Raw genomic sequence first — 17,620 nt, 5'->3', positions numbered from 1 at the left:
ATTGTGATTTGTTGAATGGTCAGATGTCTCTTCTTTTCCAGGTGCAAGAGGAGAAGCAGATGCCCAAAACATCACAGTGCTAGCAATGTGGATGATAGAACATCCTGGTACAGACGACGGGCATGATGAGCCTCACACAAGAGGCAGTGGAGGGGGTGTGTCTGACTCCCTGTGTTCAGGTGCAACAGCATCTGCTGGAGGAAAGTCTCGGGACAGAAACACCCATGTTTCTTCACCTGGAGACATTGCTGATGTTTCCGAAATGGAGGAGGGCTTTAGTGAGAGGTACAACTGCACTGAAATGCATAATCTGTTGTGTGTTGTAATTGGATGCAAACTAAAGCAAAATTTGTGGTAGTCAAGAGTTGTCCTCCCCTAGCTGTGAAAAAGTATAACGACTGATCAATGTTTAAATGCTAATCTGTTTGTGCGCACTGTAGTCCAGAGGGACAAGAGCAGGATAATGCTCTTAATGCCTCTAGTGGCGTTTCCCTGAGAAGACGTTCTGCTGTTTCCAGGAAGCACCACTTTGACCTGGCTGCTCGCAGGCTGTTTGCCCGTGCTGGTGAGAATTAGACATCTTTACAGTGATTAAAATCAGAAACTGAATGAAGATCCCGCTTCCTGAAACCACTGTTATTGTTTCCACTCTGTTAGCTGGATTGTACCGGTCAGTGCAGGCCCAACACAGCCAGTCGTGCAGGGAGGTTCCATCTCACTTGCCGCAACAAGACCCCGGTGCCCTTTATGACTTCACCCTTCTGGATGAAGAGCTCGAGATGGACCTAGATGAAGAAGCGATGGAGGTCATGTTTGGCCAGGACCTTGCCAGTGACACTGACATTCTGGGAATGTGGATCCCGGAGGTACTGGACTGGCCAACATGGGTGTGTGTGACTTTATGCTATGAACAGAGGGTTGCCATCATGAGTTCAGGTCTTAGTTGTCCTACATTACCCCTCACAAACAATCTAGTCAAATTAGTAAATTTTTTTATGATGCACCTTTTTAGGACTTAGTTGGCATGACCTTCATTACGATTCTCAGTCTTCAAAATGTGGGAACATAATTCACTAAGCCTGATACAACACTGCCACTAACAGCTGTCTTGAATTAATAATGTCTCTGAAACCCCATTTCATGAATGCTCAATTCAGTACTGTATTGTGTTCTGATATGTAAATCTATGATTGTTTAATGTATGCAAATGTATTTGTTTTTGTGACACATTGCCATACATCACAGCATGTGTGCGAGACAGATGACCGCGATGAAATGGTGGTGTGCGAACTATGCGAAGCAAATGTAGTCAACTTCAATCAACATATGAAGAAAAGTCATCCTGGTTGTGGTCGTAGTGCCAACCGGCAAGGCTACCGTAGCAATGGCTCCTACGTCGATGGCTGGTTTGGAGGCGAGTGTGGCAGCGGAAACCCCTACTACCTTCTTTGTGGCGCCTGTCGAGAGAAATACTTGGCCATCAAAAGCAAGGCAAAAGTTCCAGTTGTGGAAAGGTAGGTACAAATTTCTGTGTTTGAAACATGAATAACTCAGAGGTTTTCAGTTTGAATTTTAGCTCTGGCCTTTCAGATGCAAATTGCTTATTTTCCCCCCATTCCTGCATGATTTCCCCCTGCATACTTAGATTTCATCCCACATTTCCAAAAACACTGTAGACTATATCACTCAAAGGTGTGAATACCGTAATTTTCGGACTATAAATCGCTCCGGAGTATAAGTCGCACCAGCCATAAAATGCACAATAAAGTGGAAAAAAAACCCATATATAAGTCGCACTTTTGGGGCAAATTTATTTGTCAAAATCCAACACCAAAAACAGACATGAACCAGCAACAACAGGCTAAACAATACGGTATGCTAACGTGACATATACGCAAACGAGGAGCTGAGAATGGGCCTGACGTAACATTCAGAGTTATTCAAGTAAGTATTACATAAATAACACGTTTATCAAATCATCTGTGTCACTCCAATTCATTAAATCCATCGATTGTGCTTTATGTAAACAATGCCGTGTATGCGCCGCATGTGCTGACGTCAGACCCGTTGTAAGTTGCATTTCTAATCATTCCGCAGACCCATATAACGATATATAAAGTATATTTCAAATAACTATCATATTACAACAATATCATCAAACCATCTGTGTCACTCCAAATCATTAAATCCATCGATCAAATTCCTCATTCTTTATGTCAACAACGCCGCGCGTGCGCTGCAGAGATCTAGTATATAACTATATTGTAGCGTTAACAAAGTACCAGGAAAGATGTGGGTTTGGTAAACGGCTCTTTATTTAACAAAACAAGAGTTCAACAATTCAGAGGTGGAAGAGAGCTCCGTAGAATAGGAGTGGACGTGCGTAAAAGCCATGTCCAAGCCCCATTCGCCGTTCCCGGACAGCCACCCGGCCGAGCGCCGGCCCCCGACTTCCATCCACGGAGGTGAAAGAGAGCTCCCGTCGAGAAGGACCAGGCGTGCGTAAAAGCCATAATAGTTTTTCAAACCTTCTGTGTCACTCCAAATCATTAAATCCTTCAAACTCTTCGTCTTCCGTGTCACTTACAAACAAAGTTGCTAATGATGCCGGTAGTACGTGAGGCCCTTTGTCATCTTCGTCATCCCGTGATCGAATCTTTTGTCTTTTATGTAAACAACCGCCGCGCGGCACGGGTGACGTCACTTGCATTTCAAATGACAGTAATCCCTTGCTCGTTTATCGCGGTTTCACCACATCGGGGATTTTTGAATTTTGAAAATTTGTGGAAAAAAAATCACATAAGTCGCTCCTGAGTACAAGTCGTCCCCCCCCCCACCCAAACTAAGAAAATTACGGTAGTTGTTTGTCCATTCATCTGTCTTGTTATTGACTACCCAGGTAATGTTAATGTGGCCCTCAATTATATTCTATGCAATTGAGAATAATGATGGATTAAAGAAGAAAGAAATATAATTTACAGCAAAGAATAACTTTATCTTCATCATTCATATCTCCTGCTCTGTGCTGAATGCAGATGCTCAGTGCAAAAAAACCTTTCTACATTTTAAGAGAACTGTACAGACACTTGACAATGAGAGTGCCACTTTATTTTAGTACAGCCCAAAAAAAAGCATGGAGGAGGGCTGCCCCGCTATTATAGAAGGATGGAATTAGACCTTTTATTTCATGTGTATTTCTTGTAAATTGTTTTTATTTATTTTTTTTAGGTAAAATGTATTTTCTATAACATCTCTTGATTTTGTTATTTCAGATATAAAGGTCAGGCACCTGACCTTCTAGGAAAGCAAGACAGTGTCTATGAAGGTACAGTGCTCTTGATCACAACAATAAAAATATGAGGGCCTGATTTGGTAAAAATTCAAATAATGACTGTTAAATTGTCTGCTGACTCGTAACTGATTGCATCACTATGACTGGCTCCAAGTCCAAGGAATTCTCCCTTTGGTCATGTTGAAGCCCCCAAATTACATTGCTGATCAATATGTCACACTAAATTAAGATATAAAAAAAAAAAATTTGCAGAAAGGTTTTCCTTAGGAAAGTTTTCTTTCTCGCCTCTCAGTCTGTGTGCTGTCTTGGCACTACTTTATGGACTTGTTTGTACCAGTCCTTATTTTGCGGGATTGCAAAATCAGCCAGTTAGTCTTAAATTTGATGGATAATTTGTGCATGTGAAATGAATCTATGTGCATATACTACGTGCATAATTAACTACGCATCGGTTTTGTGTGTTTGGCAGACACAATTCTGGGTGTGCCCAGTTAGATGTGGACAAGTCTACATCTGTTTGCATGACAAAAACCTTCAGCAAATCAGACCCCAAATATGTTTCATATTTGTTCTTTGAGTTCACATTTTTTGTTTGTTTGTGACATTCCAGAGGACTGGGACATGATGGATGTTGATGAAGATGAGAAGCTTACAGGGGAAGAGGAATTTGAGCTTTTGGCAGGTCCTTTGGGTCTGAATGAACGGCGGACTGTTCCAGAGGCTGTACAGTTCCCTGATAGTGACCCTTTGGGGGCCTCTGCAGCCATGGTGACTGCCACCAACAGTATGGAGGAGACATTGCTTCAGATCGGTGAGTGTGTTCGCTCAAAACCGCAGCTCTGTAGCCGTGTCTTTAAAAAAAAGTCTGTTGGCTAATTCTTGTTTTACTTAGTAGAGATCTACAAACCTAAGCGTTGATAATTTCCATTCTCCAGATCAGGGATATTCTGTGAGCTACTTTTAATTGCGAACACCATGTTATGTGGCCTTCTCAAAGAAAGCTTAGGGATAGTTTTAACTGTGGACATACAACCACTCTGTTCAGAAATAACTAGGCGCAATGCCAGAGAACCAAGAAAGTGAAACAGTCCTCAAACCCCAACAGTCTGTGCTGTAAGGACAGTTAACATCAGGTGCATTTATTTGCAGGTTGTCAGATATCAGTGGATAAGAGTTCTTCAGGAAGGGTAACGCTTGGGGAGCAGGCAGCTGCCCTGCAGAACCCCCATGACCGAGTGATGGCCCTGAGGAGGGTGACTTCTGCAGCCCAGGTTCTGCTTGCCAGGACCATGGTGATGAGAGCCCTGTCTCTGCTCTCTGTCAGGTAGGTTTCACCCACACACAAAGCCCCTTAATATACTGTCCATGCATTCACTGAATCAAACGTAGACCGCAGTCTAATGTGTATATAATAATAACAACAATAATGATGTGCAATATACCGTAATTTTCGGACTATAAGTCGCTTTGGAGTATAAGTCGCACCAGCCATAAAAAGCACAATAAAGTGAAAGAAAACTTATATAAGTCGCACCGGAGTATAAGTCGCACTTTTGGTGCAAATTTATGTCAAAATCCAACACCAAAAACAGACATGAACCAGTAACAACAGGCTGAACGATACGGTATGCTAACGTGACATATACACAAACGAGGAGCTGAGAACGGGCCTGACGTAACATTCAGAGTTATTTAAGTAAGTATTACATAAATAACACGTTTATCAAACCATCTGTGTCACTCCAATTCATTAAATCCAACGATCGTGCTTTATGTAAACAATGCCGCGTATGCGCCGCATGTGCTGACGTCGGACCCGTTGTAAGTTGCATTTCTAATTATTCCACAGACCCATATAACAATATATAAAGTATATTTCAAATAACTATCATATTACAACAATATTATCAAACCATCTGTGTCACTCCAAATCATTAAATCCATCGATCAAATTCCTTGTTCTTTATGTCAATAACGCCGCGCGTGCGTTGCAGAGATCTAGTATATAACTATATTGTAGCGTTAACAAAGTACCAGGAAAGACGTGGGTTTACATAACAATATTATCGAACCATCTATTTCACTCCAAATCATTAAATCCATCGATCAAATTCCTCGTTCTTTATGTCAACAACGCCGCGCGTGCGCTGCAGAGATCTAGTATATAACGACATTGTAGCGTTAACAAAGTACCGGGAAAGACGTGGGTTTGGTAAACGGCTCTTTATTTAACAAAACAAGATTTCAACGAACCAACAACTACTGGACAGCCACCCAGCTGAGCGCCGGCCCCCGACTTCCATCCACGGAGGTGAAAGAGATCTCCCATCGAGAAGGACTGGGCGTGCGTAAAAGCCATAATAGTTTTTCAAACCTTCTGTGTCACTCCAAATCATTAAATCCTTCAAAGTCTTCGTCCTCTGTGTCACTTACAAACAAAGCCGGTGATGATGCCGGTAGTACATGGAGCCCTTCGTCATCCCGTGATCGAATCCTTTGCCTTTTATGTAAACAACCGCCGTGCGGCACGGGTGACGTCACTTGCAGTTCAAATGACAGTAATCCCTTGCTACATTGCGGTTCGTTTATCGCGGTTTCACTACATCGCGGATTATTGAATTTGTGAAAAAAAATCACATATAAGTCGCTCCTGAGTATAAGTCTCCCCCCCACCCAAACTATGACAAAAACCGTGACTTATAGTCCGAAAATTACGGTATATGTATAAAGTGCATATTTTGTCTCGAACGCTACCTCTTCATCCCTATGTTCACCATCACTTCTTCCCTCCAACCCAGTGGTTCAAGCTGTAGCCTCGCAGCTGGCCTGGAATCCCTTGGTTTAACAGATATCAGGACTCTGGTCAGGTTCATGTGCCTGGCGGCAGCAGGACGTGCTGGGCTTTCCACCGGTCCTACGGCAGCCTCTAGCCAAACTGAAAGGACACGTGGAGCTGTCAAGTCCAGCAAGCCCATTTCATGTCTAGCTTACCTCAGCACAGCAGTGGGCTGTTTGGCCTCCAATAGCCCCAATGCTGCCAAACTGCTGGTGCAGCTCTGTACACAGGTATTTTACGCTTGCCAAATTTAAAATGCTTCTTAGAACTGAAAAGCAACTATTGTTTGTTTATGTCTTTAATTTATATCTTTGACTTAATTGAAGAGACAACCAGGCCAGATCAAAGGTCTACATTTTCACAAGCATCTAAGTTTTAGGTGCTTCAAAATACCTTACGTCGTCATATGCAGGAATGTTTGCATCTCTTTTGCTACATTTCACGAAAATGCATTTACTGTCATTGTTGGGGCTTTTATCTTTCATTTACAGAATCTGATATCAGCAGCAACAGGCATGAATCTGACAACAGTGGACGATCCAGTCCAGAGGAAATTCCTACCCAGCTTCCTCCGCGGTGTGGCGGAGGAAAACAAGCTGATTACCTCTCCCAACTTTGTTGTAACGCAGGCTCTGGTAGCTCTCCTGGCAGATAAAGTGGCAAAACTAAGGCCTGCGTATGACAAGGCTGATATGGAAAAAAGAGGTGTGTTGTGTTTGCATGGAGGAAATGTTCAGAGTTGAGAGTTAGCGTAGTTACTTCAACTATGGATTTGATACAACTTTACACTACGTAGTTTTTCTCACATTGTATTTATTGAATTACACTGCTCAAAAAAATTAAAGGAACACTTTGAAAACACATCAGATTTCAATGGTGAAAAAAAAAGTTCGATATCTATACTGATATGGACAGTCTAATGTCTCAGGAACAAAAGGATGCCACATCTTTTGATGGAAATAAATGTTTTCAGCCTACAGAGAGCTCAGTATATAGACACCCCAAAAATCAAAGTGAAAAAATCATGTGGCAGGCTCGTCCATTTTGCCTAAATTCAATTTCTGCAATTCAAAACTCTTTTCAATATCTTGTGTAGCCCCCGCATGCTTGTATGCATGCTTGACAACTAATGAGACGACGGATGGTGTCTTGTGGGATGTCCTCCCAGATCTGTCTAAGGGCATCAGTGAGCTCCTGCAAAGCCTAATGAGCAACCTGGCGGCGTCTGATGGACCGAAACATTATGTCCCAAAGGTGTTCTATCGGGTTTAGATCAGGTGATCGTGAGGGCCATTCAATTGTGTCAATTCTGTGTGTCTGCATACTCTCGTCACATGAGGCCGGGAATGTCGTGGATCAGGACCTATTGCGTAGGGTCTGACCATGGGTGCAAGGATTTCATCCTGATACCTAATGGCAGTCAGACTGCCGTTCTCTAGCCTGTAGAGGTCTGTTCGTCCCTCCATGGAAATGCCTCCCCAGACCATCACTGACCCACCACCGAACCGGTCATGCTGATTGATGTTGCAGGCAGCATAGCACTCTCCGTGGCTTCTCCAGACCCTTTCACGTCTTTCACAGGTGCTCAGGGTAAACCTGCTCTCATCTGTGAAAGGCACAGGGCGGCAGTGGCGGGCTTGCCAATTCTGGTGTTCTATGGCAAAAGCCAATCGAGCTCCACGGTGCTGAGTAGTGAGCATAGGGCACACTACAGGACGTCGTGCCCTGAGGCCACCCTCGTGAAGTCTTTTTCTGACTGTTTGGGCAAAAACATTCACACCAGTAGCCTGCTGAAGGTCATTCAGTAGGGCTCGGGCAATGCTCAACCTGTTGCTCCTTGCACAAAGCAGCGGATATGGGTCCTGCTGATGGGATGAGGACCGTCTACGGCCCTGTGCAGCTCTCCTAGAGTAACAGCCTGTCTCCTGGAATCTCTTCCATGCTCTGGAGATTGTACTGGGAGACACATCAAATCTTCTTGCAACCGCACACACGTGTCATCCTGGAGGAGTTGGAAAATCTGCGCAACTTCAGGAGTGTTAAGAAATCGCCTCGTGCTTCCAGTCGTGATAATGACTCTTGCTAAAGCCAACACTTGTGGAAAAACAGTTAAAAAAGATCAAGAGGGAGGAGCTTGAAATGGCCTCCACCTGCAAAACCAGTCCTGTTTTGGGGACCATCTCGTTGTTGCCCCTCTAGTGTACCTGTTGTGAATTCCATCAACACCAATGCAGCTGAAAGTGATTAACAACGCCCTCTGCCACGTGCCTGACCCAAACCTTATCAGAAAAGTGTAATTGAATTCATGCCATACCCTGATAAAAAACTGTTCCTTTAACTTTTTTGAGCAGTGTATATTGATGCATACAAGTACATGTTAAATACCAAAACAATAACTTAATGTAGCAGTTATTGTGTATTGATCTGATGTGTAGATTTTAGGTTTTATCATGTAATTATAATAAAAAGTAAAAGGTCATGTCCTATTCATCAGGTATGACTGATTATTTATGTGAGCTTGCCACCTTTTTAGTTCATCTTTCTCATGTCACATTTTGTGTTTTACATACTTCTGTCTTTTTTATTTTGTGCATTCTCTCACTCACGGGCACTCCCTGTCATCTTGTTTTTCATGTCAAGCAGGTCTAATTGCGCATTTGTATGCCCATCCTTCCCATAATCCCTCCGCTGTAGGACCTCTGGAGCTGGCCAATTCTCTGGCCGCCTGCTGCCTGTCCTCCAGGCTTTCTTCACAACATCGACAGTGGGCTGCCCAACAGCTGGTTCGCACACTAGCCGCTCATGACCGTGACAATCAGAGCAGGCCAAATACCTTTGCCGATATTGCAGGAGACCTGAGAAAGTGCTCTTTTATCAAGCTGGAAGCTCATCAGAGTAGGGTGAGTTGTCATATGAATGCACATTTGCTGGTTTCCAGCGACTGTATTTGACACGTTTCTTATGACTTAGGTCCTCACATGCTGTTGGTGCAAAAGGAAAGGCTTGTTGGCAACTAGTGGCAATGATGGCACAGTCAGAGTGTGGAATGTTACCAAAAGCCAGTACACCCTCCAGCAGACCTGTATCTTCAATAAGGAGTGAGACAACACATGCAATCAGAAACCTTGACATGCAGTACAAGACAAATGAATTGCTGCACTTGTTAACGTGATCACTTTTTATCATTCTGATTTTTGTGCTGCAAAAATTCTTGCAGTAACTTCCATACGGATGTTAATTTACTGGCCAAAATGATACAAGTTAAAGAAAAATATCAAGCAAACCAATGAAAGCATAATGGAATTTGTTTGTTGCTGTTTCCTCTTTGTACTTAATCAATCATAAGACATTTTTCCAGAAACTTTCTTTCTTGGGGCCATCTATTCAAATGCTTTCCTTTGTGTCAATTGCATATTCAGTTTGATAATTCTTTACAACCAAAGTTCAGAAGCAACACTTTCCACTTTAGTATTCTTGTTTCAGTATTGGCCATGATAAATGTACTTCTCTAAGTGATGTATATATATTTTTTTTGCTTTCTTACTAGTGATGGTTCCTCTGCAGAGGGCTGGACATCTTTGGGATCACCCAGTGATTTTTGCCTGTCTCCGCTGGCTTGGAGTGTGACTGGAAAATATCTTGCATCTGCTATGGAGAAAATGATCAACATTTGGCAAGTTAATGGTAAACATTCAAGCTACTCTTAACTTTGTCTATACTGTAAATATGTTTTTAAAACTGTTTTATTATTATAAAGATTTTCTATAACAAGGTATAACACTCTTAAATGTGTTTTTAGAACTCTTATTATTATTATAATTTTTTTATAAAAAGGTACACATGTATGCACTGCAATTGGGTGGACACTCCCTGCCTTCTTCTGACGAGTGGGCAACATTCATGCCATATTTCCTCAATGTAAAAGTTTTATCTTAAATTTTTTTGTTTTTTTTAATTTGTGAAAAAAGAAATCCGCGATGTAGTGAAACCGTGATAAACCAACCACGATGTAGCAAGGGATTACTGTAATTTGAACTGCAACTGACGACTAGTCTGACGTCAGTGGTGCGGCACACGCAGTGTTGTTTACATAAAGGACAAAGAATTCGATCGATGGATTTAATGATTTGGAGTGACACAGATGGTTTGATAATATTGTTTTAATATGATAGTTATTTGAAATATACTTTATATATCGTTATATGGGTCTGTGGAATAATTAGAAATGCAATTTACAACGGATCCGACGTCAGCATATGCGGCCCATACGTGGCATTGTTTACATAAAGCACGATCGATGGATTTAATGAATTGGAGTGACACAGATGGTTTGATAAACGTGTTATTTATGTAATACTTACTTGAATAACTCTGAATGTTACGTCAGGCCTGTTCTCAGCTCCTCGTTTGTGTATATGTCACGTTAGCATACCTTATCGTTTAGCCTGTTGTTGCTGGTTCATGTCTGTTCTTGGTGTTGGATTTTGTCAAATAAATTTGCCCCAAAATGCGACTTATACTCCAATGTGACTTACATATTGGGGTTTTTTCCCTTTATTGTGCATTTTATGGCTGATGCGACTTATATTCTGGAGCGACCTTTAGTCCGAAAAATACGGTAGTTGCCTATAAACTATTACTTGGAATTTTCATGTGCAATAAAACCATTTATTAAACTATACTATACTGTATACGTATTGTATTTTCTCACAATCTATAAATGGCACAGTATTATTATTAACCCTCACTGCTTGCATTACCAGATAGTAAATGCAGTCCATTTAAGCACTAGGTGTTAACGTCCTCCCATCACAAACTTTCAGCCTGCATTTTTTTTATTCGCCACTGCTTGCAAGATAGTCCACAAAAGTTGAATTACAATACATTCTTTTAGGATTTCTTAATCTGAGCCTTTTGTAATATGAATTTATATGAACAAATTATTGTCATTTGTGTTATTTTATGTTTCCATGCAAAAAAAATCTTTCATGATGATGCAAGGTCAGGGTTTTTCTTTTTCTTTTTTTTTTTTTGGCCTTTTCATGGTTGCAACCTACATAATTGTCAGTTCTGCTGCGTATCCCACAAATAAATGTTCTTTACAAATGTAGCAATATTTAAAATGGAAATAGCAGGCTTTCTAACCGTAAAAAAAAATCCAATAAGAATTATTACAACAAAGAAATAATATATCTCACAACTTTTCTTAATTGTTGTGCTCTGTTTAAATGACTGTGGCTCAGTGGGTTGTTGTGAGCCTGTCTATATCATGGACAGAGGTTCTAGATTGTTACAGTTGTGCTGATAATGAAGCTTATGACCACAACTGTATCTCTGCCATCTGGTGGTAAATGGTAATACATATATACAGTTGTGCTCACAACGTTACTTACCCTTAGAAGCACAACTGTATGTTCATTGAAGATTAAAGACTAAATTGCCCATGAGTGATTGAATGATTGAGAGCGATTAACGGCTGACCACTCCATGGTCTTCCCTGCCTCTTGAGGAGTTAACTGGCTTCTGCTCCACTCCAACTGATCCACATCCCAAATGAGGACTAGTGGACCATAAATTGGACAAAGTATGATATAAATGTTTTTATTGCACATGAAAATTCCATCGTTTACTGACATTTTTCTCTGGCTAAGCCATTGACCATCTTTGAGTTAATTTAATACATTGTACATACAGTGTTTGAAGAGTAAATTATTATTCCAATTTTTTCCAGCCATTGACATACTATTGAAGATATGACATTCATTACAGTCAGTGGCAAAATCGTACCTATTCACAAGCTTTACCACACAAATCATGCAAGTGACTCACTCAGGCAATCCTTAACGGGACAAGCTGAAAGTCATAGCAACAATTCTTTGTTTTATGATTAGCCTCTATTTGTTTTATGATTATTATTGAGAATCCACCTGCAATTTTGTTTCCTCCAGTTTGTCTGTTGTTTTACAATGTCAATAAAAGCTTTCTATTCTATTCTACTTTTCCCTTGAAGGTGGTAAAGGCCTTTTGGATGTGCAGCCTCATTGGGTTTCAGCACTGACTTGGCCTGAAGATGAAGCAGAGTCCTTGTGGTCTGGGGAACCCACCGACATGCTCCTGGTGGGTCGAATGGATGGATCGCTGGGCCTCATTGAAGTATTGGATTCCTGCAGTATGCACCGCACTGAACTGGAGCACTGCTATAGGAAAGATGGTATGGCAGATGTGTTATGTATTTTATTGTCAATGTAATAATAATGGTTTTGACAGCATTGTGAATGACGAAAAACCACAACATTGTTTTAAGTGGAACATACAATTGACATTTTGATTGTATTTATTTTTACCAGTGGCAGTGATGACCATAGCCTGGTACAGAGAAGACAAGCCTTTTGCGGTGGGATACGCAGATGGCAAGCTACTGATTGGATCCAAAGAGCCTTTAGAACAAGGAGCGATTGTGGTCATTGATGCTCACAATGTAAAGAAAATCCCAACAAGTCTTAATTGTAGACAGTAAGGTTACACATTACACATTATCAAAGGAATTATTGTGCATGTTTTTCAGGAATCAATCAGTAACATGAAGTGGAGTCCAACAGGACAAATCTTGATGACATGTGCCAAAGAAGAGACTGTGAAGCTCTGGGCCAATGCTGACTCAGGATCTGAACTGGGCAATGGATGGCATTGTTTGATAAGTCTTAAACAACCCTCCCTGGTTAATGGTGTTGCCTGGTGCAGTTTACCTGGAAGTGGCCCAAAGCCCCTCAACATGCTAGCAATGTAGGTCATTATCAAGAAATAATATAAACAAACACTGGTGAATCATTTCCTAAATGTATTCTCTCTCTCTCTCTCTCTCTCTCTCTCTCTCTCTCTCTCTCTCTCTCTCTCTCGCTCTCTCTCTCTCTCTCTCTCTCACACTCATACACACACACACACACACACACACAGACACACAAGCTTTCCCTCACGCTTTCTCTTTTTAATCTCTCTTGCATGCTCTCTATCCCTCTATCTCTCTCTCTCAGAAATAATTATCTATAACTGGAAAAACATGTATGGTTCAATAATAAAAAACAACATTTTGATAAATAAAGAGCATTTATGATAAACAAAAAACTAATGTAAATAAAAAAACGTGTAATTGTTCAGTTAGGGTGTCCCTCGCCGACTACTCGAAGTCAGCTGTGATAGGCTCCAGCTCGCCCGTGACTCTCATGAGGAGAAGCGGTTCAGAAAAGGGATGGATGTATAATAATTGAAAAAAATGCAGGTCTGTAAATGGATAAACATATATTTAATAATGATTTATTTCAACATTTTTGATGGACAAAGAATACTTTATAATTTAAAAAAACCCTATTCTAAACAAAATAATATATCATAGCATCCATCCATTTTCCGAACCGCTTCCTCCCCACAGGGACTGCGGGCGTGCTGGAGCCTATCCCACCCGTCATCGGGCAGTAGGCAGGGGACACCCTGAACCGGTGCACAGCCAATTGCAGGGCACACAGAGACGAACAACCATCCGCACTCGCACTCACACCTAGAGGCAATTTGGAGTGCTCAATCGGCCTACCAAGCATGTTTTTTGAGGGGGGGTGAGAGAGAAAGAGAGAGAGAGAAAAAGAGAAGAGAAAGAAAGAGAAGGTGAAAAAGAGAGAGAGAGAGAGAGAGAGAGAGAGAGAGAGAGAGAGAGAGAGAGAGAGAGAGAGAGAGAGAGAGAGAGAGAGAGAGAGAGAGAGAGAGAGAGAGAGAGAGAGAGAGAGAGAGAGAGAGAGAGAGAGAGAGAGAGAGAGAGAGAGAGAGAGAGAGAGAGAGAGAGAGAGAGAGAGAGAGAGAGAGAGAGAGAGAGAGAGAGAGAGAGAGAGAGAGAGAGAGAGAGAGAGAGAGAGAGAGAGAGAGAGAGAGAGAGAGAGAGAGAGAGAGAGAGAGAGAGAGAGAGAGAGAGAGAGAGAGAGAGAGAGAGAGAATGAATACATGATATAAGAAAAAAAAAAGAAAAAAGGGTAGGTCGTACTGTCGGTGCAAACAACCATTATCATTTCTAAATATTTCAATTGTGCCCAAATTAATCTTTGGTAGACACAGCTAGGGATTTGGTCCTTCCCAAGTATCGAAAACCCAAAGCCATTTAAAGACAGATAAATGAATAATTGATTAAACCATGCAGATGCAAATCACCAAGCACGTCAGGCAAACAAAGTTCATTATTGTATATCATTTAGAACCCAGAATAATTTTCTCGTTTTGTCCTCGCAACAAGTTTGCAAAATTTGAATTCAAAATATTTATTTTATTTTATGTATTTCATTTTTATTATATACATATTTTTTATTCTTCATAATTTTTTATTCATTCATGTGTCTAGTTAGTGCATATAAACGTGATCACAACTGGATTGACTATAATTGGTTCGAGTCTCATGTGTCGCCATGTTTTTCAGATGCTGTCAGAATGGTCTGGTCACAGTCTGGACTATTCCACAAGTCATCTCAAACTTCCCAGAAGGCAGTTCCTCAGACTCAGAGGGGTGGTGGGATAAAGAAGCAAATCCTAAACGCAGGGTACATTTCTTTTTCATAAATATTCTTAGTAATACAAAACAGTTTACTTTCACATGCTTTTTCTGTGGTTGTGTTGCAGTCATCACAATGGTCACAAGAAGGCGCAACATGTGTTTTCCAACTGAAGGGCCACATAACTCCAGTGAAAATGGTTGCCTTTAGTCCTGATGGTCTTGCTTTGGCCTCAGGGGGAGTTGGAGGCCTCATGAACATCTGGTCGCTGAGAGTAAGAAATTATGCTGGAATTGGAAGTTGTAGCCCCAGTTATTGAATAAGAATGCCAAGTTCCCATCACAAAGATGTATGTCAGAGCCAGCAGGTCTTTTTAAGGGGCGGACTCCAAAATATACATTATCTTGTTCCTGTGTAAAATATGTCCTCTTACATCTCATGTATGGTGTCTGCAGTCTGCTACGTATGTATGAACTCATCATTTTGTGTGCTTAACAGGATGGGTCAGTGGTTCAAACTGTCGTTGCTGGTTCAGGGGCCATTCAGAATATTGTGTGGATCCCAGATGTGGGTGTTGCTGTCTGCTCCAACAGATCAAAGGTAAGGCATGTGTCCTGTTCACTGGCAGTTTTAGGAAGCTTTACCTGAGATGGCAGAGGGGTGGCAGTAGGTTCAGTTGCTGGAGCAGAAGTCATCCCACTCATACACACACTCACACACTCACTCACACGCACGCACAGATGCACGCACGCACAGACACACACACACACACACACGAAGGCTGGGCGAAAATCTAGTTAGTATAAGACAGGGCCCAAGCAGCAAATATCAGTGTCACGCCTAATTCACGCCGGGTGCAAAACGGCTGCTTTGCGGTCTTCTCCGGAACGCTGCAAGCAATAGAAAGCATTGGAGTCGAGTCAATTAACACTGGCTGTGGTTCGCAAGCCTTCCACAACCCTTTTATTTCTTTTGGATACCGCATGAGGATTTTCATGAAGCTGAAGAAATTACACGGCTCTGACAGGAAATTAGCCGTCACCGTACGAGGTGCTTTTGAGGAGCAATTTTCTTATATTGAGGACCAATTTTTATTTCTCATAAATCCCAGCAAGGGCTTTATTAAAACAATAAAAATATAACAGTATAACAAATGAACACTTGGTCTTTTTTTATGTACTGATCAGTTTTATTTCTTAAAAATTCACATTGTGCTTTGCAATAAACAAAGACAGCAGGGTGTGAGTTACAAATTCCACTCAAGATTACTTAACGGCTGTCTTTTTTTTTTTTATTATTAAAATACTATCTCCTGCATTGTTTTAATCTACTGTGTGTGTTTTTTTTAGGATGTGTTGGTTGTAAATTGCTCAAAGGAGTTCATGACAAGCAACCACGTGCTGGCCACTTGCCGGACAGCTCTTAAAAAGCAGGGTGTCGTTGGCCTCAATATGGCACCTTGCATGAGGGCCTTCCTGGAGAGACTACCTGTCATGTTGCAGGAGCAATATGCATATGAGAAGGTATGGACATTTAATATGCTAGCTAATTATTTTAATGATCTTAAATGTAAAGGTACATCATTTTCTTCCAAATTTAAATATTTTGTTCCAACAAGAAATAATACCAATTTACCAACCATGCTGAACTCTTTTATTTCTTTGTTGCTTTCAATTTCTATCGTGCTCTGATCAAGGAGCACACAATTTAACCTCTCCTGTACATATGTAGATTGCTCAAATTCTGTACACTCAACAACATTCTTAGCTATCAGTTAACATACTTGAACATATACAGTGCAATGCATCTGTATTTATATAGTGATTTCAGCTGTTGCTTGATGCAAAACATCCTTTCCAGTTTCATTCATTGCATTGTTTTTGGAATGTCTAGCCTCATGTCGTGTGTGGGGAGCAGCTTATCCACAGTCCCTACATGCAGTGCCTCGCTTCTCTGGCAGTGGGACTCCACCTAGACCAGCTCCTATGCTTCCCACCAGTGCCACCTTCTCTCAGACACTGCCCGCCCGAGTCTGGGTCTGCGATCTGGAGTGCCAGTGAATGGGCCTGGCTGGACTGCTTCTCGACAACATTGAAGGCAGCAGAGGCCCTGGCTCGAGGTGCTAGCTTTCCTGAGTCCTTTGTTGTTCCTGACCTGGAACCTGTTCCCAAACATGAAATCACTTTGCTTATGGTGAGGGAGGGTGTTAACGTTGGTTCTACACTTCAAATTGTTATAATTAACGTCTCAAGTCATCCTATTTCTGCTGTGTCCTTTTACAGGACAACTCTAAATGGATCGATGGTATGGATGAACAAATCATGTCCTGGGCTACCTCTCGACCTGAAGTAAGTAAATTGTTGCCTGTACATAACACAAAACAGTTACTAATGGTGATAGGACTTTTTTTGTCCATATTCACAAAATCTGCTTGTTGGCTGTTTCCAGGACTGGCACCTTGGAGGGAAATGCGATGTGTATTTGTGGGGTGCCGGACGACATGGCCAATTGGCTGAGGCAGGCAGAAATATCTTGTTACCAACCATTGCACCTTCCTTCTCACAGGCACAACAGGTACATGTGGTTTACGTTTTTGTGAAAGACAACTCTAGTATACCGTATTTTCTGGACTATAAGTCGCTCCGGAGTCGCACCAGCCATAAAATGCATAATAAAGAAGAAAAAGACGTATATAAGTCACACCGGAGTATAAGTCGCATTTTGGGGGGAAGTTTATTTGATAAAATCCACCACCAAGAACAGACATGTCATCTTGAAATTGTCAGTTGCAGTTCTAATTATTCCACAGGGCTAGAGCAGCCTTGTGCGATTTAGTGTGAAGATAACATGTGAAATGATATAACGTGTTAATAATTTCACACATAAGTCGCTCCTGAGTATAAGTCGCACCCCCGGCCAAACTATGAAAAAAAACTTTGACTTACAGTCTGGAAAATACAGTAATTG

At 41.5% G+C, this 17,620-nt stretch overlaps 1 protein-coding gene across 6 annotated transcripts in view; it reads left to right on the top strand.

The window, feature by feature from the left end:
- Window positions 1–17,620, top strand: part of herc1 (HECT and RLD domain containing E3 ubiquitin protein ligase family member 1) — a 102,495-nt gene that overhangs the window by 70,410 nt on the left and 14,465 nt on the right. For 2 of the 6 annotated variants that reach the window (XM_085906843.1, XM_085906841.1), the window contains exons 43-64: window positions 42–285; window positions 441–565; window positions 658–887; window positions 1,246–1,514; window positions 3,273–3,325; window positions 3,903–4,103; window positions 4,442–4,616; window positions 6,091–6,358; window positions 6,620–6,833; window positions 8,772–9,028; window positions 9,099–9,226; window positions 9,676–9,812; window positions 12,139–12,339; window positions 12,476–12,606; window positions 12,694–12,911; window positions 14,581–14,701; window positions 14,781–14,927; window positions 15,152–15,253; window positions 16,003–16,176; window positions 16,547–16,846; window positions 16,936–17,001; window positions 17,102–17,227. In XM_085906843.1, the coding sequence (XP_085762969.1) occupies window positions 42–285; window positions 441–565; window positions 658–887; window positions 1,246–1,514; window positions 3,273–3,325; window positions 3,903–4,103; window positions 4,442–4,616; window positions 6,091–6,358; window positions 6,620–6,833; window positions 8,772–9,028; window positions 9,099–9,226; window positions 9,676–9,812; window positions 12,139–12,339; window positions 12,476–12,606; window positions 12,694–12,911; window positions 14,581–14,701; window positions 14,781–14,927; window positions 15,152–15,253; window positions 16,003–16,176; window positions 16,547–16,846; window positions 16,936–17,001; window positions 17,102–17,227 (3,887 nt within the window). The remainder of the gene's footprint in view (window positions 1–41; window positions 286–440; window positions 566–657; window positions 888–1,245; window positions 1,515–3,272; window positions 3,326–3,902; window positions 4,104–4,441; window positions 4,617–6,090; window positions 6,359–6,619; window positions 6,834–8,771; window positions 9,029–9,098; window positions 9,227–9,675; window positions 9,813–12,138; window positions 12,340–12,475; window positions 12,607–12,693; window positions 12,912–14,580; window positions 14,702–14,780; window positions 14,928–15,151; window positions 15,254–16,002; window positions 16,177–16,546; window positions 16,847–16,935; window positions 17,002–17,101; window positions 17,228–17,620) is intronic. The other 4 variants (XM_085906844.1, XM_085906847.1, XM_085906846.1 and 1 more) reach the window with 3 other exon arrangements.

Source organism: Syngnathus leptorhynchus, chromosome 3 (genome assembly GCF_054491065.1).
Source record: "Syngnathus leptorhynchus isolate UIUO chromosome 3, UIUO_Slep, whole genome shotgun sequence".
Lineage (NCBI taxonomy): Eukaryota > Metazoa > Chordata > Actinopteri > Syngnathiformes > Syngnathidae > Syngnathus > Syngnathus leptorhynchus.
This window is presented reverse-complemented; position numbering and strand designations above follow the sequence as displayed.